General features: G+C 42.5%; 1 protein-coding gene across 2 annotated transcripts in view; it reads left to right on the top strand.

Moving 5' to 3' along the window:
* The window catches only part of LOC110487749 (ecto-NOX disulfide-thiol exchanger 2-like), a 354612-nt gene that overhangs the window by 305743 nt on the left and 26148 nt on the right, over positions 1-22721 (top strand). The window contains exons 11-14 of one of the 2 annotated variants that reach the window (XM_036943160.1): positions 8725-8927; positions 10404-10544; positions 19179-19235; positions 21574-21682. In XM_036943160.1, the coding sequence (XP_036799055.1) occupies positions 8725-8927; positions 10404-10544; positions 19179-19235; positions 21574-21682 (510 nt within the window). The remainder of the gene's footprint in view (positions 1-8724; positions 8928-10403; positions 10545-19178; positions 19236-21573; positions 21683-22721) is intronic. The other variant, XM_036943159.1, reaches the window with a different exon arrangement.

The raw sequence follows: 22721 nt of genomic DNA on the forward strand, positions 1-22721 counted from the left end.
AGACGGACACTTTTTACATCATACAGGTATCAAATAGGCTAACGTAAATGGCGCCCAATCAAATAAAATGTGCTGTCACATTTAAAAAAAATTACATATCCTAAAAAAGTTAAATGGACCATAGGAAATTGACAATCATGCTACTCACATCTGCTGTCCAGGAGTTTCACCCTGTGGGGTAAATTGACATGATCAGTGGTTTCAAGTTTGTATCCATACATTTTTGACAAGCTGATCATAGAAATAAATAAAATACTTCTGCATTTCCTGCTATGTAAACACATTACAAATAGCCTCACGATAACTCCCGATGAAGTCGGGTAGCTGATATTCAGAGCTTAAATAGCCAAATTGATTAGTCACAGGAATCGGCACTAATAAAACCAATGCAATGGTCTGTTTTACAAATGGGCCTACCACATGGATGGGCATTCATAAACTTCCATTGCGGGCGACATGGTAGGCTACACCCTAGTAAGCATTAGTCCAAGTCTTTTTTCATCTTTTTTTGTTCCTGTTCAGACTTATTTTTTGGTGTTTTACAAACGGTAGGCTTACCACATCAGTAAGCACAGATCGACGTTGAATACTTTTGGAAATATTTTTTGGGTGCATGTCGGACCGGCATTGATTTCCACATCCAACGACATTGGTTTTGGGTATTTGGTCATAGACGTCAATGAATTACATAATTTCAAATTTCATTCAGAACCATAAATTAACCTTATTTCATCGTCCGGAAAATACATATTTTCAACGTCTGGAAAATATATCTTTTCACCTTTCATTCTGAACCAAAATTTTACCTAACTTCATTGTGTTTTTAATATTTTTTCAATGTCATTTTGCTTTTCTAGTTTTGCGGGGGATGGCATTTTATGATCTCACCTAGGGTGGCAGAAAGGCAAGGACCGGCCCTGATTAGAGAGGAGTCGTCAGCTCATTCACTCTCTAAATTACCAAATTAAGTACAGTCTTCTCCAGACTGTCTGAGTGTGTGTGTTTATGAAAAAGAGAGATTGCACACAATTGGTAGACACTCTAACACTCTAGTTGGTAGACACTAACACTCTAGTTGGTAGACACTAACACTCTAGTTGGTAAACACTCCAACACTCTCTAGTAACACTCTAGTTGGTAAACCCTCCAACACTCTTTAGTTGGTAGACATTCTAACAGTCTAGTTGGTAGACACTCTGAGGGTCGAGTGTCTGCAGGTTTTTGGTTTTTCCTTTCAATTAAGACCTAGACAACCAGGTGAGGGGAGTTCCTTACTAATTAGAGACCTTCATTCATCAATCAAGTACAAGGGTGAAGCAAAAACCAACTGACACTCGACCCTCCGTGGAATGAGTTTGACACTTGTGCTATAGCGACTCTATGAAATGATAGTCATTTCACTCCAGCACCTCAGAAATACACATGAATGAGACTGACACTGCAGGCAGCTGACACTGTGAATGGACTGGTGTTGTGGAGATTATTCCCTGGCCTGCCTCTATAAATGGGGATGCTCATAGTCACAGCTGTAGCAAAGTGTGTGTGTGTGTGTGTGTGTGTGTGTGTGTGTGTGTGTGTGTGTGTGTGTGTGTGTGTGTGTGTGTGTGTGTGTGTGTGTGTGTGTGTGTGTGTGTGTGTGTGTGTGTGTGTGTGTGTGGGTGGGTGTGTGTGGGTATTGTGTGGGTGTGTGTGTGTCAGCTCCTTCAGCTAATTTCAGTGCTGTTCTGGGCACCAGTGAAGTACCATTAAGGTCGTCTTTACGCAGAACATCCTGTTTATGTCTGCTGAGCCAACAGAGCTACTGATGTAAAACAGATTGAAACAGACCATAATATTCACCTGGACATTCAGATGACCCTCTGCTTCTCTCTAAAGCAGTTAGAGAGAAAAGGGAATGGAAGCCAAGAGAGCGGGGCTAACTGCTACAATCAGGTCTCCTTTTCAAGTGTGTCGTTTACTTTCTGCTTTGGAATTGTTGTGATCTCTCCCGGTTAAGACCGCCTACCTAATTTCTATGCAGATATATGCAAATGTAATCATCAGCCAAGCAGGTTTTGATTTCACCCTTTTCATGTGTGACCTTGCTTATTAGAAAACACTAACAATCATTGTCAGGAGGCTGTCACAATGTTGGAAAGGAATGCTGTAGAGAAGGGCCAGGATGTGGCAGGGAGACAGGTGTTGATGTGACACCCCATCATATTTACAGTCTCAGTCACACCTGCTAGGGCTTCCTGTAATGCAAGAGCACAGTCCTGTTTAAGAAGCCGAGTCTCTGTGCTCTCAATCATAGAAAGGTGGTCTGTTTAACCAGCAGGCTTGAAGAGGAACACCTGTATTCTGGGTTGGTGCTTCTACATTAATACAGTGCAGAATGGGAATGGGTTGGTGAGTCTACACTAATACAATGCAGAGTGGGAATGGGTTGGTGCTTCTACACTAATACAATGCAGAGTGGGAATGAGTTGGTGCTTCTACATTAATACAGTGAAGAATGGGAATGGGTTGGTGCGTCTACACTAATACAATGCAGAGTGGGAATGGGTTGGTGCTTCTACACTAATACAATGCAGAGTGGGAATGAGTTGGTGCTTCTAAATTAATACAGTGCAGAGGGGGAATGGGTTGGTGCTTCTATACTAATACGGTGCAGAATGGGAATGGGTTGGTGCTTCTATACTAATACAGTGCAGAGTGGGAATGGGTTGGTACTTCTACATTAATACAGTGCAGAGTGGGAATGGGTTGGTGCTTCTACACTAATACAGTGCAGAGTGGGAATGGGTTGGTGCTTCTACATTAATACAGTGCAGAGTGGGAATGAGTTGGTACTTCTACACTAATACAGTGCAGAGTGGGAATGGGTTGGTGCTTCTACACTAATACAGTGCAGATTGGGAATGAGTTGGTACTTCTACACTAATACAGTGCAGAGTGGGAATGGGTTGGTGCTTCTATACTAATACAGTGCAGAGTGGGAATGGGTTGGTGCTTCTATACTAATACAGTGCAGAGTGGGAATGGGTTGGTTCTTCCATACTAATACAGTGCAGATGGTGCTTCTACATTAATACAGTGCAGAGTGGGAATGGGTTGGTGCATCTATACTAATACAGTGCAGAGTGGGAATGGGTTGGTTCTTCTACACTAATACAGTGCAGAGTGGGAATGGGTTGGTGCTTCTGCATTAATACAGTGCAGAGTAGGAATGGGTTGGTGCTTCTACACTAATACAGTGCAGAGTGGGAATGGGTTGGTGCTTCTACATTAATACAATGCAGAGTGGGAATGGGTTGGTGCTTCTACATTAATACAGTGCAGAGTGGGAATGGGTTGGTGCTTCTACATTAATACAGTGCAGAGTGGGAATGGGTTGGTGCTTCTATACTAATACAGTGCAGAGTGGGAATGGGTTGGTTCTTCTATACTAATACAGTGCAGATGGTGCTTCTACATTAATACAGTGCAGAGTGGGAATGGGTTTGTGCTTCTATACTAATACAGTGCAGAGTGGGAATGGGTTGGTGCTTCTATACTAATACAGTGCAGAGTGGGAATGGGTTGGTGCTTCTACACTAATACAGTGCAGAGTGGGAATGGGTTGGTTCTTCTACACTAATACAGTGCAGAGTGAAAATGGGTTGGTGCTTCTACATTAATACAGTGCAGAGTGGGAATGGGTTGGTGCTTCTACATTAATACAGTGCAGAGTGGGAATGGGTTGGTGCTTCTACACTAATACAGTGCAGAGTTGGAATGAGTTGGTACTTCTACACTAATACAGTGCAGAGTGGGAATGGGTTGGTGCTTCTACACTAATACAGTGCAGAGTGGGAATGGGTTGGTACGTCTACATTAATACAGTGCAGAGTGGGAATGGGTTGGTGCTTCTACACTAATACAGTGCAGAGTGGGAATGAGTTGGTGCTACTACATTAATACAGTGCAGAGTGGGAATGGGTTGGCGCTTCTACACTAATACAGTGCAGAGTGGGAATGGGTTGGTGCTTCTACATTAATACAGTGCAGAGTGGGAATGGGTTGGTGATTCTACACTAATACAGTGCAGAGTGGGAATGGGTTGGTGATTCTACATTAATACAGTGCAGAGTGGGAATGGGTTGGTGATTCTACATTAATACAGTGCAGATTGGGAATGGGTTGGTACGTCTACATTAATACAGTGCAGAGTGGGAATGGGTTGGTGCTTCTACACTAATACAGTGCAGAGTGGGAATGGGTTGGTGCTTCTACACTAATACAGTGCAGAGTGGGAATGGGTTGGTGCTTCTACATTAATACAGTGCAGAGTGGGAATGGGTTGGTGATTCTACACTAATACAGTGCAGAGTGGGAATGGGTTGGTGATTCTACACTAATACAGTGCAGAGTGGGAATGGGTTGGTGCTTCTATATTAATACAGTGCAGAGTGGGAATGGGTTGGTGCTTCTACATTAATACAGTGCAGAGTGGGAATGGGTTGGTGCTTCTACATTAATACAGTGCAGAGTGGGAATGGGTTGGTGATTCTACATTAATACAGTGCAGAGTGGGAATGGGTTGGTGCTTCTAAATTAATACAGTGCAGAGCGGGAATGGGTTGGTGCTTCTACACTAATACAGTGCAGAGTGGGAATGAGTTGGTACTTCTATATTAATACAGTGCAGAGTGGGAATGGTTTGGTACTTCTACATTAATACAGTGCAGAGTGGGAATGGGTTGGTGCTTCTATACTAATACAGTGCAGAGTGGGAATGGGTTGGTTCTTCCATACTAATACAGTGCAGATGGTGCTTCTACATTAATACAGTGCAGAGTGGGAATGGGTTGGTGCATCTATACTAATACAGTGCAGAGTGGGAATGGGTTGGTTCTTCTACACTAATACAGTGCAGAGTGGGAATGTGTTGGTTCTTCTACACTAATACAGTGCAGAGTGGGAATGGGTTGGTGCTTCTACATTAATACAGTGCAGACTAGGAATGGGTTGGTGCTTCTACACTAATACAGTGCAGAGTGGGAATGGGTTGGTGCTTCTACATTAATACAGTGCAGAGTGGGAATGGGTTGGTGCTTCTACATTAATACAGTGCAGAGTGGGAATGGGTTGGGGCTTCTACATTAATACAGTGCAGAGTGGGAATGGGTTGGTGCTTCTATACTAATACAGTGCAGAGTGGGAATGGGTTGGTTATTCTATACTAATACAGTGCAGATGGTGCTTCTACATTAATACAGTGCAGAGTGGGAATGGGTTGGTGCTTCTATACTAATACAGTGCAGAGTGGGAATGGGTTGGTTCTTCTACACTAATACATTGCAGAGTGGGAATGGGTTGGTTCTTCTACACTAATACAGTGCAGAGTGGGAATGGGTTGGTGCTTCTACATTAATACAGTGCAGAGTAGGAATGGGTTGGTGCTTCTACACTAATACAGTGCAGAGTGGGAATGGGTTGGTGCTTCTACATTAATACAGTGCAGAGTGGGAATGGATTGGTGCTTCTACATTAATACAGTGCAGAGTGGGAATGGGTTGGTGCTTCTACACTAATACAGTGCAGAGTGGGAATGGGTTGGTGCTTCTACACTAATACAGTGCAGAGTGGGAATGGGTTGGTGCTTCTACATTAATACAGTGCAGAGTGGGAATGAGTTGGTACTTCTACACTAATACAGTGCAGAGTGGGAATGGGTTGGTGCTTCTATACTAATACAGTGCAGAGTGGGAATGGGTTGGTGCTTCTACACTAATACAGTGCAGAGTGGGAATGGGTTGGTGCTTCTATATTAATACAGTGCAGAGTGGGAATGGGTTGGTGCTTCTACATTAATACAGTGCAGAGTGGGAATGGGTTGGTGCTTCTATACTAATACAGTGCAGAGTGGGAATGGGTTGGTTCTTCTATACTAATACAGTGCAGATGGTGCTTCTACATTAATACAGTGCAGAGTGGGAATGGGTTGGTGCTTCTATACTAATACAGTGCAGAGTGGGAATGGGTTGGTTCTTCTACACTAATACAGTGCAGAGTTGGAATGGGTTGGTTCTTCTACACTAATACAGTGCAGAGTGGGAATGGGTTGGTGCTTCTACACTAATACAGTGCAGAGTCGGAATGGGTTGGTACGTCTACATTAATACAGTGCAGAGTGGGAACGGGTTGGTGCTTCTACACTAATACAGTGCAAAGTGGGAATGAGTTGGTGCTACTACATTAATACAGTGCAGAGTGGGAATGGGTTGGTGCTTCTACACTAATACAGTGCAGAGTGGGAATGGGTTGGTGCTTCTACACTAATACAGTGCAGAGTGGGAATGGGTTGGTGCTTCTACATTAATACAGTGCAGAGTGGGAATGGGTTGGTGATTCTACACTAATACAGTGCAGAGTGGGAATGGGTTGGTGATTCTACATTAATACAGTGCAGAGTGGGAATGGGTTGGTGATTCTACATTAATACAGTGCAGATTGGGAATGGGTTGGTACTTCTACATTAATACAGTGCAGAGTGGGAATGGGTTGGTGATTCTACATTAATACAGTGCAGATTGGGAATGGGTTGGTACTTCTACATTAATACAGTGCAGATTGGGAATGGGTTGGTACTTCTACATTAATACAGTGCAGAGTGGGAATGGGTTGGTGATTCTACATTAATACAGTGCAGAGTGGGAATGGGTTGGTGATTCTACATTAATACAGTGCAGAGTGGGAATGGGTTGGTACTTCTACACTAATACAGTGCAGAGTGGGAATGGGTTGGTGCTTCTACACTAATACAGTGCAGAGTGGGAATGGGTTGGTGCTTCTACATTAATACAGTGCAGAGTGGGAATGAGTTGGTACTTCTACACTAATACAGTGCAGAGTGGGAATGGGTTGGTGCTTCTACACTAATACAGTGCAGAGTCAGAATGGGTTGGTGCTTCTACACTAATACAGTGCAGAGTGGGAATGGGTTGGTGCTTCTACATTAATACAGTGCAGAGTGGGAATGGGTTGGTGATTCTACACTAATACAGTGCAGAGTGGGAATGGGTTGGTGATTCTCCACTAATACAGTGCAGAGTGGGAATGGGTTGGTGCTTCTATATTAATACAGTGCAGAGTGGGAATGGGTTGGTGCTTCTACATTAATACAGTGCAGAGTGGGAATGGGTTGGTGCTTCTATACTAATACAGTGCAGAGTGGGAATGGGTTGGTTCTTCTATACTAATACAGTGCAAATGGTGCTTCTACATTAATACAGTGCAGAGTGGGAATGGGTTGGTGCTTCTATACTAATACAGTGCAGAGTGGGAATGGGTTGGTTCTTCTACACTAATACAGTGCAGAGTGGGAATGGGTTGGTTCTTCTACACTAATACAGTGCAGAGTGGGAATGGGTTGGTTCTTCTACACTAATGCAGTGCAGAGTGGGAATGGGTTGGTGCTTCTACATTAATACAGTGCAGAGTGGGAATGGGTTGGTGCTTCTACACTAATACAGTGCAGAGTGGGAATGGGTTGGTGCTTCTACATTAATACAGTGCAGAGTGGGAATGGGTTGGTGCTTCTACACTAATACAGTGCAGAGTGGGAATGGGTTGGTGCTTCTACACTAATACAGTGCAGAGTGGGAATGGGTTGGTGCTTCTACACTAATACAGTGCAGAGTGGGAATGGGTTGGTGCTTCTACATTAATACAGTGCAGAGTGGGAATGGGTTGGTCCTTCTACACTAATACAGTGCAGAGTGGGAATTGGTTGGTGCTTCTACACTAATACAGTGCAGAGTGGGAATAGGTTGGTGCTTCTCCATTGATGCGGTGCAGAGTTGGAATGGGTTGGTGCTTCTCTCCTGTCAGCTGCCTTGTGCTGAGGGTCGATACTAAAGCCTGTCACGTTGTGGAAGGGGAATCGGTTGATGAGGCTCCCTGATCAATACACACCTCAACCAAAACCTCCTCGCCTGCTGGCTCTCTATTTGTCTCACACACACACACACACACACACACACACACACACACACACACACACACACACACACACACACACACACACACACACACACACACACACACACACACACACACACACACACACACACTCTTTGCTGGGCCTCCCTCCCTCACACACTCACTCTCAGGTCTTATCTCCCCAGCTCAGCCACTCAAACACACCCTCTCATTACATTACACACATCCCCCTCCGACAGCTGTAAAGAACAGACTCTCCTGTCAAAGGAACGGGGGAAGAGTAGTTCTAATCACACTATCTCTCCTCTCTGTCCAATAGGACAGGTTAGGATTTAATGAGCAGTTTTCATCACACAGTTTCATGTTTGTTCAATAGGACAGGTTAGGATTTAATGAGTAGTTCTCATCACACTGTTTCCTGTCTGTTAAATGGGACAGGTTTGGGTTTAATGAGTAGTTCTCATCACACTGTCTATCCTGTCTGTTCAATCGGACAGGTGCAGATTTCATTAGTAGTTCTCATCATACTGTGTGTGGTGTGTGTGTGTGTGTGTGTGTGTGGTGTGTGTGTGTGTGTGTGTGTGTGTGTGTGTGTGTGTGTGTGTGTGTGTGTGTGTGTGTGTGTGTGTGTGTGTGTGTGTGTGTGTGTGTGTGTGTGTGTGTGTGTGTGTGTGTGTGTGTGTGTGTGTGTGTGTGTGTGTGTGTGTGTGTGTGTGTGTGTGTGTGTGTGTGTGTGTGTGTGTGTGTGTGTGTGTGAAGGCCCTGTGGCCCAGGTGGAGGCCCTAAAGGAAGAGAATGACTCTCTGCGCTGTCAGCTGGACGCCTACAGGAACGAGGTGGAGCTGCTGAAGCAGGAGCAGGGCAAAAACCAAGAACACACACCTCCACAACACAGTGAAGAGGACACCATCAGGCAGCAACAACTAACCTTTCTACAACAGGCACTACAGGGAATGCAGAAGGTACTACTTCTACCAGACATACCCACAGTAGTTAACTTCTTGCAGCAGTTCCTGCTTTGGATTTATTTTAATCAATTCCACAGGAATTTTTCATTTCCTGGTTCCATACAGATATTAAACCCCTGCAGATTCTGGCTGGTGAGACTCATAATCCATTGGTTTGGCTTCCTGGGGTGACCAGTCGTATTGAGGAAAAGTTACTTTTAATAGAGGTGGATAGAGAACTGCCCTCCCAATCTCACACACACAACACTGAGAAAGAGGGAGTAGGGATAGAGAGAGGCGTAGAGAGAGAGAGCAAGAGGGGTGCACTCTGAGAGTAGGATGGATAGAGAGAGGCGTAGAGAGAGAGAGCAAGAGGGGTGCACTCTGAGAGTAGGATGGATAGAGAGAGGCGTAGAGAGAGAGAGCAAGAGGGGTGCACTCTGAGAGTAGGATGGATAGAGAGAGGCGTAGAGAGAGATAGCAAGAGGGATGCACTCAGAGTAGGATGGATAGAGAGACTTGACAGGAAAAGAGTCATTCTAGAATCTGATCAGTCTGCTGACCTAGACGCTGTACACAAACTAATACCAGCTGGAGGGGTTTCTAATAAAATATCCCCCTCAGGGAAAACAAACTGTTGGTTAAACAACCCTCAGGCAGGAAATCTGTTGCTTCCATCACCTGCTGGGTCATCAAATATCCTCAAGTGGTCAACGGTCATGATCATATGAATAGACAGATGGTAATTACATTTCCAACACGCAAGTTTCGACATTGCCATGAAAATATTAAATGAATGGATAAAAATGAGGAGGAAGAGACGAAAATCCAATACTTCTTATTGCTCTGTGCTAAATTGTGATATCAGGCAGGCTCTGGCAAATTTCCATAACATTTTATCAGCAGGTGATTTGAGTCTGCCCAGGTTCTGTGAATTTCTTCCACTTCTGAGTCATGTAATACTTGCGTATTTCCGCCTAAACCCAACTGAGACTGTGATATAGTTTTTTAAGAAATGGATAAGGAGAAAGGACTTTTCAGCTTCTACATGGTTCTGACCTACATAGAGAAGCTATAAGCTAAAAGTTCCTTACTCGATGGCAAATCCTGAAACATAAGGGTTAGCACCGCTGGCTAACATTGTTTCCTCTATGGAGCTGATGGATAAAGTGTTAATAACCTGCATGAGTCATATGCCTGTAGTAAGCAAGAATCTGTAGCTGTGTCTTCTCTGTCTTAAGGATTAGTTAGCATCTGTAGCTAACTGTGCCTTGGGTTAGGTATCATCTGTAGCTAACTGCTTTCTCTGTCTTAAGGGTTAGTTATCATCTGTAGCTAACTGTGCCTTGGGTTAGGTATCATCTGTAGCTAACTGTGCTTTCTCTGTCTTAAAGGTTAGTTAGCATCTGTAGCTAAATGTATCTCCTCTGTATCAGAAGTTTAAAGGTTAGTTACGGTATGTGGCTCACTGTATGTACTCTGTGTTTGCAGCAACTGCTGAAGATGCGTGAAGAAAAGAAACAGAGGGAGGCAGAGTTGGAGAAGAGTGTGGAGGACAAACAGCAGCTGGAGAGCCAGGTACAGAGCCTCAAGGAAGGACTGGAGAATCTGAATAAAACACGCACACACCAGGTCAGTAATACACACACACACACACACACACACACACACACACACACACACACGCACACACACACACACACACACACACACACACACACACACACACACACACACACACACACACACACACACACCAGGTCAGTAACACACACACACACACACACACACACACACGCACACACACACACACACACACACACACACACACACACACACACACACACACACACACACACACACACACACACACACACACACATCCTATCATTGTGTGTTTTTGTTTTACCTTGTTTTATTTAGTATTACATTGTTATTGATTAATGTATTGTTGGGGTTAAGGCTTGCAAGAAAGGCATTTTACTGTATTTGTGCATCTAACACTTGTGTGAGACATTGCTAGATAATGTCAGCCATCTTGTACTCATGTTCCCTGATACAATAGTAATGAGAATGAGGAGGGATGGGATGAAGGCTCTCAGTCAAGAGAGAATACTGTGTGTGGTTCATGAGTTTGGCTGGCTGTAAAGACTGCTGGGATTTGAAATGTAAATACCATATCTGATTTGTGCTCTAATAAGAATGAAATTAGTTCTAAATGAGTTTCAATGTATGAGAAATGTTTCCGAAATAACTAATCAGCTACCAGAGCCCAGGCTGTGGTAGACATTAATGACATTTATTCAGTTTCAAAAGTTTTACATTTCTCCTTATCTCCTCTTATGGACCTCAGGATGGTAAGAGATGTGCTTACTGCCTATCAGACATTGACTGAGACATGTCATTTAAAAGGCCATTGAGAGAGAGCAGTCATTTAAAAAGCCAGAGAGTGACAGTACAATCATTTAGATCACCATCCATAGAGAGAAATAGACTGGTAATTTCAAAAGCTAGTGAGGGTAATTTCAAAAGCTAGTGCGGGAGATAAGTGTTTCCAGTTTCAGAGATTTTGTAGTTCGTTCCAGTCATTGGAAGCAGAGAACTGGAAGGAGAGGCTCTGCTATGGAGACCAGCGAGTTGAGATAAGGGGGGACAATACCTAGCAGGGTCTAGCAGACAAATCCAACCAGGAAGTGGGAAATCTGAGGTTTGTAGTTTCATTTAAATGATTGCCTATCCAATATGCTGTGTCTATGGGGCCAGATTGCACTTCCCAAGGCTTCCAGCAGATGTCAACAGTCTTTAGAAAGTTTGAGGCTTATATTGTGGAAGGGTGTCGAATAAGAGCTGTTTCAAAAAGTGGACTAGGCTGAGGCCAATCAGTTGTTTACTGCGCGGTCCCGCGGGCGCGCCGTTCCTTCTTTTTTCACTGTTATGAATACGCTATTGTCCGGTTGGAATATTATTGAAGATTTATTATAAAAAGACCCTAAGAATTGATTGTAAACATCGTTTGACATGTTTCTACAAACTGCAATGGAACTATTTTGACTTTTCTTCTGGATTTTGCGCTCGCGCATTGTGCCTTTGGAATAGTGAACTAAACGCGCAAACAAAACGGAGGTATTTGGACATAAATATGGATGTAATCGAACAAAACAAACATTTATTGTGGAAGTGGGAATCCTGGGAGTGTATTCCGACGAAGATCAGCAAAGGTAAGTGAAGATATATAATGCTATTTATGACTTTTGTTGACTCCACAATTTGGCGGGTAACTGTATGGCTTGCTTTTATGGCTGAATGCTGTTCTCAGATTATTGAATATTGTGCTTTTGCTGTAAAGTTTTTTTAAATCTGACACAGCGGTTGCATTTAGAACAAGTTTATCTTTAATTCTATGTAAAACATGTATCTTTCATTAAAGTTTATGATGAGTGTTTATGTTATTTGATGTGGCTCTCTGAAATTTCTCCGGATGTTTTGGAGGCATTTCTGAACATGGCGCCAATGTAAACTGAGGTTTTTGGATATAAATATGAACTTGATCGAACAAAACATACATGTATTGTGTAACAATGAGTCCTGGGAGTGTCATCTGATGAAGATCGTCAAAGGTCAGTGATTAATGTCATCTATATTTCTGCTTTTTTGTGACACCTCTTTTTGGTTGGAAAATTCCTGAATGCTTTCTGTGACTAGTTGCTGACCTAACATAATGATATGTTCTACTTTCGCCGAAAAGCCTTTTGAAATCAGAAGCTGTGGTTGGATTAACGAGAAGTGTATCTTTAAAATGGTGTAAAATACTTGTGTGGTTGAGGAATTTTAATTATGAGATTTCTGTTGTTTTGATTTGGCGCCCTGCAATTTCACTGGCTGTTGGCGAGGTGGGACACTAGCGTCCCGAACGATCCCAGAGAGGTTAAGAGCAGTTGGAGGACACGGAAGGAGAGTTGTATGGCATTGAAGCTCGTCTGGAGGGTTGTTAACACAGTGTCCAAAGAAGGGCCAGAAGTATACTGAATGGTGTCGTCTGCTTAGAGGTGGATCAGAGACTCACCAGCAGCAAGAGCGACATCATTGATGTATACAGAGAAGAGAGTCGGCCCAAGAATTGAACCCCTAGGCACCCCCATAGGGACTGCCAGAGGCCCGAACAACAGGCCCTCCGATTTGACACACTGAACTCTATCAGAGAAGTAGTTGGTGAACCAGGCGAGGGAATCATTTGAGAAACCAAGGCTATCGAGTCTGCCGATGAGGATGTGGTGATTGACAGAGTCGAAAGCCTTGGCCAGGTCAATGAATACAGCTGCACAGTATTGTTTCTTATCGTTTGCGGTTAAGATATCGTTTAGGACCTTGAGCGTGGCCCATGACCAGCTCTGAAACCAGATTGCATAGCGGAGAAGGTGCGGTGGGATTCGAAATGATCGGTAATCTATTTGTTGACATGGCTTTCGAAGACCTTAGAAAGACAGTGCAAAACTGATAGAGACATACCCCAAGCGACTTACAGCTGTAATCGCAGCAAAAGGTGGTGCTACAAAGTATTAACTTAAGGGGGCTGAATAATTTTGCACGCCCAATTTTTCAGTTTTTGATTTGTTAAAAAAGTTTGAAATATCCAATAAATGTCGTTCCACCTCATGATTGTGTCCCACTTGTTGTTGATTCTAGACAAAAAAATACAGTTTTATATCTTTATGTTTGAAGCCTGAAATGTGGCAAAAGGTCGCAAAGTTCAAGGGGGCCGAATACTTTCGCAAGGCACAAAATTATTCAGCCCCCTTAAGTTAATACTTTGTAGCGCCACCTTTTGCTGCGATTACAGCTGTAAGTCGCTTGGGGTATGTCTCTATCAGTTTTGCACATCGAGAGACTGAAATGTTTTCCCATTCCTCCTTGCAAAACAGCTCGAGCTCAGTGAGGTTGGATGGAGAGCATTTGTGAACAGCAGTTTTCAGTTCTTTCCACAGATTCTCGATTGGATTCAGGTCTGGACTTTGACTTGGCCATTCTAACACCTGGATATGTTTATTTTTGAACCATTCCATTGTAGATTTTGCTTTATGTTTTGGATCATTGTCTTGTTGGAAGACAAATCTCCGTCCCAGTCTCAGGTCTTTTGCAGACTCCATCAGGTTTTCTTCCAGAATGGTCCTGTATTTGGCTCCATCCATCTTCCCATCAATTTTAACCATCTTCCCTGTCCCTGCTGAAGAAAAGCAGGCCCAAACCATGATGCTGCCACCACCATGTTTGACAGTGGGGATGGTGTGTTCAGCTGTGTTGCTTTTACGCCAAACATAACATTTTGCATTGTTGCCAAAAAGTTCAATTTTGGTTTCATCTGACCAGAGCACCTTCTTCCACATGTTTGGTGTGTCTCCCAGGTGGCTTGTGGCAAACTTTAAACAACACTTTTTATGGATATCTTTAAGAAATGGCTTTCTTCTTGCCACTCTTCCATAAAGGCCAGATTTGTGCAATATACAACTGATTGTTGTCCTATGGACAGAGTCTCCCACCTCAGCTGTAGATCTCTGCAGTTCATACAGAGTGATCATGGGCCTCTTGGCTGCATCTCTGATCAGTCTTCTCCTTGTATGAGCTGAAAGTTTAGAGGGACGGCCAGGTCTTGGTAGATTTGCAGTGGTCTGATACTCCTTCCATTTCAATATTATCGCTTGCACAGTGCTCCTTGGGATGTTTAAAGCTTGGGAAATCTTTTTGTATCCAAATCCGGCTTTAAACTTCTTCACAACAGTATCTCGGACCTGCCTGGTGTGTTCCTTGTTCTTCATGATGCTCTCTGCGCTTTTAACGGACCTCTGAGACTATCACAGTGCAGGTGCATTTATACGGAGACTTGATTACACAAAGGTGGATTGTATTTATCATCATTAGTCATTTAGGTCAACATTGGATCATTCAGAGATCCTCACTGAACTTCTGGAGAGAGTTTGCTGCACTGAAAGTAAAGGGGCTGAATAATTTTGCACGCCCAATTTTTCAGTTTTTGATTTGTTAAAAAAGTTTGAAACATCCAATAAATGTCGTTCCACTTCATGATTGTGTCCCACTTGTTGTTGATTCTTCACAAAAAAATACAGTTTTATATCTTTATGTTTGAAGCCTGAAATGTGGCAAAAGGTCGCAAAGTTCAAGGGGGCCGAATACTTTCGCAAGGCACTGTATACAGTTGGCTTTGCTGTAAGGATTTTAGTTGTCCTTGATGTCCTTTGTTTTTATTTTATTTTGTTTTTGTTTATTTATACTTTTTTTGCATTGTTGTTTTCTGTTTTCTTCTGTCTTTTTATTTTTCTCTTTTGTTCATTCTCTTGGTTGTTGGTGCATTGGGGGGTTCTTGGGGGTGGGGAATGGAATTAATTGTATTTTATATTTTATTTTTCTACTTGGAGGGGGACTGTGGGAGGGGTCTCAAATGGTTGAGGGACAGCTATTGGGGAACTGTGGGGGGGATCTTGGAGGGTTCAGGTTCATGTTTTTTGGCCTAGTGGGAGATCTATCAACATGACCTTGAGCAGGGCATTGACCCTGGTTGCTTCTGTGTGTCACTCTGAATGAGAGTCTGTTGGATGACTGGTATGATGTAGTTGTTGAGCAGCTTCACCGCAAGTATATTGTATGTTTTGGATGTTCAATAATAACAAATAAAAACTTTAATTTTTATCTCAATCTCTTAATTCAAAGACTCAATCATGGACACTCTTACTGACAGTTGTGTCTGCTTTAACGTTGGCTGAGTACGATTCCAGAGGGAGGGTTGACAAGAGCATGACATTCCTGTTCAATCAGCTACTTAATTGGATAAAGTTAATACTGATATGAGAGAGTCTAATGGTGCGTGGTCCATATTGGATTTCTTCTTTTCCAATCGAGACACATTTTCTCTCCTCTGCCTCCCGTAGCCGCTTGGCTAGTTGTTTCATTGACTTTGTTAATTTGTAATTTTAGACCTGCTGGCTGGGTAATACATGTTATTTCATATCAAAGAGAGTCACATGGTTGTCAATATCTGGTTTAATAATGACGCTGTATATTAGAATGCCGCTAGGCACTGAAATGTGACCCCTTCCAGTGATTCATGGTGAATATGGTAATTAAAACACGTATACACGTAGAGATGAACCCTTTCCAGTTATTCATGGTAAATATGGTAATTAAAACTTGTATACACATAGAGATTAACCCTTTCCAGTGATTCATGGTAAATATGGTAATTAAAACATGTATACATGTAGAGATGAACCCCTTCCAGTGATCAATTGTAAATATGGTAATTAAACATGTATACATGTAGAGAGGAACCCATTCCAGTGATTCATGGTATTATGGTAATTAAAACATGTATACATGTAGAGATGAACCCCTTCCAGTGATTCATGGTTAATATGGTAATTAAAAGATGTATACACATAGAAATGAACCCCTTCCAGTGATGCATGGGTAATATGGTAATTAAAGCATGTTGTCGTGTCTTTACTATTATTAAATTGAAGACATAGTTTTTATCAAAGATTCTCTGTAATTATTATTACGCGATTAAACTGATTAATCATGTAACTGTAATTAACTACGAAGTCGGGACACCAAGGAAAATGTTCAGATTACAAAGTTATAATTTTCCTAATAAACCTTTTCAAATATTTTCATATCTGATCAATTAGTCTTCTAAATTAATTAATTATTTACTTTACCTCACGTTAGTCTCATTCCAAACGTCGTAAATTGTTGGTTATCTGCACGAACCCAGTCTTCACTATGAGTCATCCATACATCAATTGTCTTAAATCATTTATTTACTAACTAAGTAATTCACAGAAATGCATAAACAAACAGTTGATAGTTACAAGGAAATGATAACAGAGTTTCCCTAGTGGGCTAAACCGGCATGGCGGCTTGTTGTACAAAAGGGAAGTGGGGGTCGACGGAGAAGACCACACACAGTTGATAATTATAACAATTGAAATGCCAATCCTTTGCACATGAACGCTCACTCATTCGGGAACAATTGCAATCAATATATATATTTACGCTCAGTGTGTCGTCGGGATCTCTGCTGAAAAGTTTGTTTCTGTTGAAGAGTTTCCGTCCTCTCTCTCTGTCGTGGTTAGAATGGATAGTTCAGAGTGACATTCATTCATGTCGTTATGGATAGATGTTTCGGCGGTTGTCATTCTTCGCGTTCAATGATACCAAATTCCTAGCTGCAGACTAGTAATTAATGTCAAAGACTTGTTCTTATTCTGTCGGTATCGATAGTCTAAGAGTTTAACCACGTGGGATGGTTAAAAGATTCAGCAATCGTCTCAAACCTTGGCCCTCTTGTTATCGATGTAAGCTGGTCTGCAACCTTTGTCCTCTCGTGATTGAGAGAAACATGGTCTGTTGAGGAATTCTCAAGGTGGAGTTTTATTTGGAATTGCAGAAAAGGGCCTGTCCCAGGATGCCCAACCCTAACTGGGCTCATGGGCGGTCCTCTGATTTAGTTAAAAGGGAATTGTAGTTTCCTTCATTAAAAAGTCCAAAATGACATTACACAATATTACAAACAGTATCATCCTCACACATTCATCTTATACAACAATTAGATGTAAACCTCATATCTGAGGCTATTATATATACAGCGTTATGGTAATGTGGCCGTACCGTCTCCCATGAGCCCCACAAAATTGCACCAAACGGACCAGTTCGTAGCTGGATCTTTTATACCTTCTCCGGAACATAAATTGTTGTTCGGACCTCAAGTTCTGTGAGGTGGAAGAAATTCCTTTGTTCTCTATGAAAATTCACTCTGTCTCTATACTGTGGCCATGAGGAGATCATCTCCTCCAGGAATTTACGACCTCTCTGACCACAGCAGCCTAATTGTAGGAGACAGAGAGAGGGGGATGGTACTCGCTGTACCCAAAGAGGGCAACGTCATGACAATGTATACACGCAGAGATGATCCCCTTCCAGTGATCCATGGTAATATTGTAATTAAAGCATGTATACACGCAGAGATGAACCCCTTCCAGTGATCCACGGGTAATATGGCAATTAAAGCATGTGTACTCACAGAGATGGATCCCTGGAGACTCATCAACAGAAGATAGAGAAATCAATTTGAGGAAAGCGTTGCTAGATTTGTGGCCATTGTGGAATGATTGTGTGTGCTGCCAACTTGCCATGTTCGGCAGATTTCTGCATGCCATCATCAGTTAACCCCAGAGCCCCATTCACTGTCCAATCTGTCACCAAGCATAATGTATTAAATATTTTTTGGTTACTGTACCAACAACTGAATTTTGATCTGCCCGGAGTACCCCTGAAGTACCCCCTCAAGTGCATTTTACCAGGAAGCCTATGGTCTCATGAGTCTTCTAGGACCCATGGTTGGGAACCACTGTTCTAGAGCAGGTCATTCTATTAACAGGCAATCTCATCACCAGAAGAACACATTTTATTCTCTCAGTGTCCCTTCATCTAGGACCACTGATACAGGCTTCAGCTAGGACCAGTGAAACAGGCTCTATCTAGGACCACTGAATCAGGCTTCATCTAGACCAGTGAAACAGGCTTCATCTAGGACCAGTGAAACAGGCTTCATCTAGGACCACTGAAACAGGCTTCATCTAGGACCACTGAATCAGGCTCTATCTAGAACCATAGAATCAGGCTTTATCTAGGACCACTGAAACAGGCATGATCGAGGACCATTGAATCAGGCTTTGTCTAATACCTTTTTTGCACTGTTGGTTAGAGCCTGTAAGTAAGCATTTCACTGTAAGGTCTACACCTGTTGTAATCGGCGCACGTGACAAATCAACTTTGATTTGATCTAAGACCACTGAATCAGGCTTCATCTAGGACCACTGAATCAGGATGTCAACCATTTTAATAGAAAATGGAGATACACACCACTCACTGTGTGAATACCAGTTATGAACAGAGGACATTTTGACATCCAATTATGTTTGGTTCTTAGTCATGGAAAGAACACAGATTAATATGTACTATATGTCTCTGCTTGATCTTATCTGATTCTATATCTGATTGCACCTTACAACATACTCACTCAAACTATTCAGGGCTTGTATATGTGATGTTGACCTCTCCTTCACGGTGTTATATAGTGGTCTTGCCTGAGGAGAAAGTGTGTCTGTACGTTTGTGTGAGTGTGTCTGTCTGTTTGCATGGGTGTGTGACATGATTGTCAGTGACGGCTTTTCTCATTTTTATGATTGACTCTAGCTGGAGACATCACCGCGAGATGACAGAGGGAGCGAGGAGAGTGCTGATCAAGTCAGTGTAAGTGAAAAAGAGATGTGATCCTCTCCAACCCTCTCTCCCCCTCTCCCTCTCCCTCTGTTTCCATACTCTCTCCTTATCTCTCTTTTTTTCTCCCTGTCTCTCTAGTTTTCTACTTTCTCTGTGAATCTCTTTGTTTCTTCCTCTCTGTTTCTCTGTTCCTCACTCTCTCTGTTTCTCTGTTCCTCACTCTCTCTGTTTCTCTGTTCCCCACTCTGTTTTTCTCTTCCTCTTTGTTTCTCTCTTTTTCTCTCTGTTTCTCTGTTCCTGTTTCTCTCTTCCTCTCTATTTATCTCTTCCTCTCTCTGTTTCTCTCTTCCTCTCTCTGTTTCTCTCTTCCTCTCTCTGTTTCTCTCTTCCTCTCTTTTTCTCTCTTTTTCTCTCTGTTTCTCTGTTCCTGTTTCTCTCTTCCTCTCTATTTATCTCTTCCTCTCTCTGTTTCTCTCTTCCTCTCTCTGTTTCTCTCTTCCTCTCTCTGTTTCTCTCTTCCTCTCTTTTTCTCTCTTCCTCTGTTTCTCTCTTCCTCTTTGTTTCTCTCTTCCTCTCTCTGTTTCTCTGTTCCCCACTCTGTTTTTCACTTCCTCTTTGTTTCTCTCTTCCTCTCTCTGTTTCTCTCTTCCTATCTCTGTTTCTCTCTTCCTCTCTCTGTTTCTCTCTTCCTCTCTCTGTTTCTCTGTTCCCCACTCTGTTTTTCTCTTCCTCTTTGTTTCTCTCTTCCTCTCTCTGTTTCTCTCTTCCTATCTCTGTTTCTCTCTTCCTCTCTCTGTTTCTCTCTTCCTCTCTCTGTTTCTCTGTTCCCCACTCTGTTTCTCTCTTCCTCTTTGTTTCTCTCTTCCTATCTCTGTTTCTCTCTTCCTATCTCTGTTTCTCTCTTCCTCTCTCTGTTTCTCTCTTCCTCTCTCTGTTTCTCTGTTCCCCACTCTGTTTTTCTCTTCCTCTTTGTTTCTCTCTTCTTCTCTCTGTTTCTCTGTTCCTGTTTCTCTCTTCCTCTCTATTTCTCTCTTCCTCTCTCTGTTTCTCTCTTCCTCTCTCTGTTTCTCTCTTCCTCTCTTTTTCTCTTCCTCTCTGTTTCTCTCTTCCTCTCTGTTTCTCTCTTCCTCTCTCTGTTTCTCTCTTCCTCCATCTGTTTCTCTGTTCCCCTCTTCCCCTCCCTGTTTCTCTGTCCCTCACTCTCCTGTTTCTCTGTTCCTCTCTCTCTCTCTCCTCTTCCAGTGACATGACAGATCACTACATACCAATCCAGTGCAGGAGGACTTTATTTGTTGCAGGATTAATCAACCCGACACAACTGGGTTACACACACACACACACACACACACACACACACACACACACACACACACACACACACACACACACACACACATACACACACCTGGTATTGTTGTCCATTAGTTTTCTTCAATTAGGGGAGGGGTGGTAGCGTTAGGGGAAATATAAAAACATATTTAAAATAATATATATATTTACAACTCTCGGTAAATAGCCCACCCAATTTTACTTACATCATCCCCATACTGTTTATATTTATTTACTTTTCTGCTCTTTTGCACACCAGTATCTCTACCTGTACATGACCATCTGATCATTTATCACTCCAGTGTTAATCTGCAAAATTGTAATTATTCGCCTACCTCCTCATGCCTTTTGCACACAATGTATATAGACTCTCTTTTTTTCTACTGTATTATTGACTTGTTAATTGTTTACTCCATGTGTAACTCTGTGTTGTCTGTTCACACTGCTATGCTTTATCTTGGCCAGGTCGCAGTTGTAAATGAGAACATGTTCTCAACTAGCCTACCTGGTTAAATAAAGGTGAAATAAAAAAATAATAATAAAACAACAACAACAACAAATTGGGGGTTGGAAATTATGCGGATAATTACATTGATGGAAGCCACAATCTCTCTGCAATATTAAATCTGATACCCCCTAAATTATTATTATTTTTTTTTTACACATTCCCGACCCTTCCTCCTCCAGTCTGTCAGAAGCCCACAGTAAACAACAGTTTCATCATTAGCATCGCTAACACTGCCAGCTTTCTCTCTCTCTCTCTCTCCTTACTCCCTCCATTTGGCTCCCTCTGTATTTTCTCTTTCTTCTTTGCCTTCATTGTCTCTCCTCCTCTCGTCTCCCACTGCCTGTATGATGTTTCTAGGGCTGTGTGTGTGTGTGTGTGTGTGTGTGTGTGTGTGTGTGTGTGTGTGTGTGTGTGTGTGTGTGTGTGTGTGTTGGTGTGTGTGTGTGTGTGTGTGTGTGTGTGTGTGTGTGTGTGTGTGTGTGTTTCTTTTCATCAACCAGTCTAACAGTGTTTTCTCCTCTTGTCCTGTAGGAGGCGACAGCATTAGAAGTGGTTTCCTGCAGTCAGGAGAAGGAGAGTCTGCCCCCAGAGAAGATTCCTTCTAGTCCGGTTTACTCTGAGAGAGAGGCCTTGCTAGTTGGTAAGATCATCTAAAATTACAATAACCTTACTTCAACATTATAACAATGTTGTGCTAACCTAACTATAGAGGAGTAGATCACCCCAGTCCAGTCCATTCTGAGAGAGAGGCCCAGCTAGTGGGTACATTCACTTAACATAACTATAACGTTAGTATACGTTATAACATTAGTATAACATCACTATACCATTACTACAACATCACTATAACATTTCTATAAAATCACTATATTATTGCTACAACATCATGTAGCCTAGTGGTTAGAGTGTTGGACTAGTGACCGGAAGGTTGCAAGTTCAAACCCCCGAGCTGACAAGGTACAAATCTGTTGTTCTGCCCCTGAACAGGCAGTTAACCCACTGTTCCTAGGCCGTCATTGAAAATAAGATTTTTTTCTTAACTGACTTGCCTAGTTAAATAAAGATAAAAAATAACGTTATATAAACCTAACATTAGTATAGAGGAGAAAAGTCCCCCAGCCCTGTCCACTCTGAGAGAGTGGCCTTGCTAATTAGTATCTGGGTCTATACTCCGTAGAACATTACTAGAGAAAGTGAAGCTACCTAAAAAGGAGATCCCTGCTTGGTGCCCATGTTCTCCTCCTCCTCCCATCTAATTATTCTCTGGGCGGGTTCACACATTTTAATTTGCTGGTTGACTGAGGCCTTCAGCACCTCTAATGTTTCTAATCACCACAGCCTTCTGGCTGCCTAGTGCCTACCAACGAGGAGATACAAAGATTGTGCTCACTCCTTCTCTCTCTCTCGCTCTGTTTATCAGTCTTTCTTGTTGGGTTTTACAGTATTTTCTTGGGGCAAGTGGTTCTTGATTTCTTTGGCTTCATGAAAGCAGGAAGCTACAGAGATATGAGGAAGAGGAGTTAAGGGGTAGCCTTTTAGCCATGATACCAAACGGCAATGTGTGTGTCTCTGCACACATGTATACCAGGTAGTTTGCTGTACTACCTAAAATGTTGCCAGGACTGGATATCTTCATTTGACATTTAAATCATTAAGCAGAAGCTCTTATCCAAAGCGAC

Source organism: Oncorhynchus mykiss, chromosome 14 (assembly GCF_013265735.2).
Source record: "Oncorhynchus mykiss isolate Arlee chromosome 14, USDA_OmykA_1.1, whole genome shotgun sequence".
NCBI classification, from domain to species: Eukaryota; Metazoa; Chordata; class Actinopteri; order Salmoniformes; family Salmonidae; genus Oncorhynchus; species Oncorhynchus mykiss.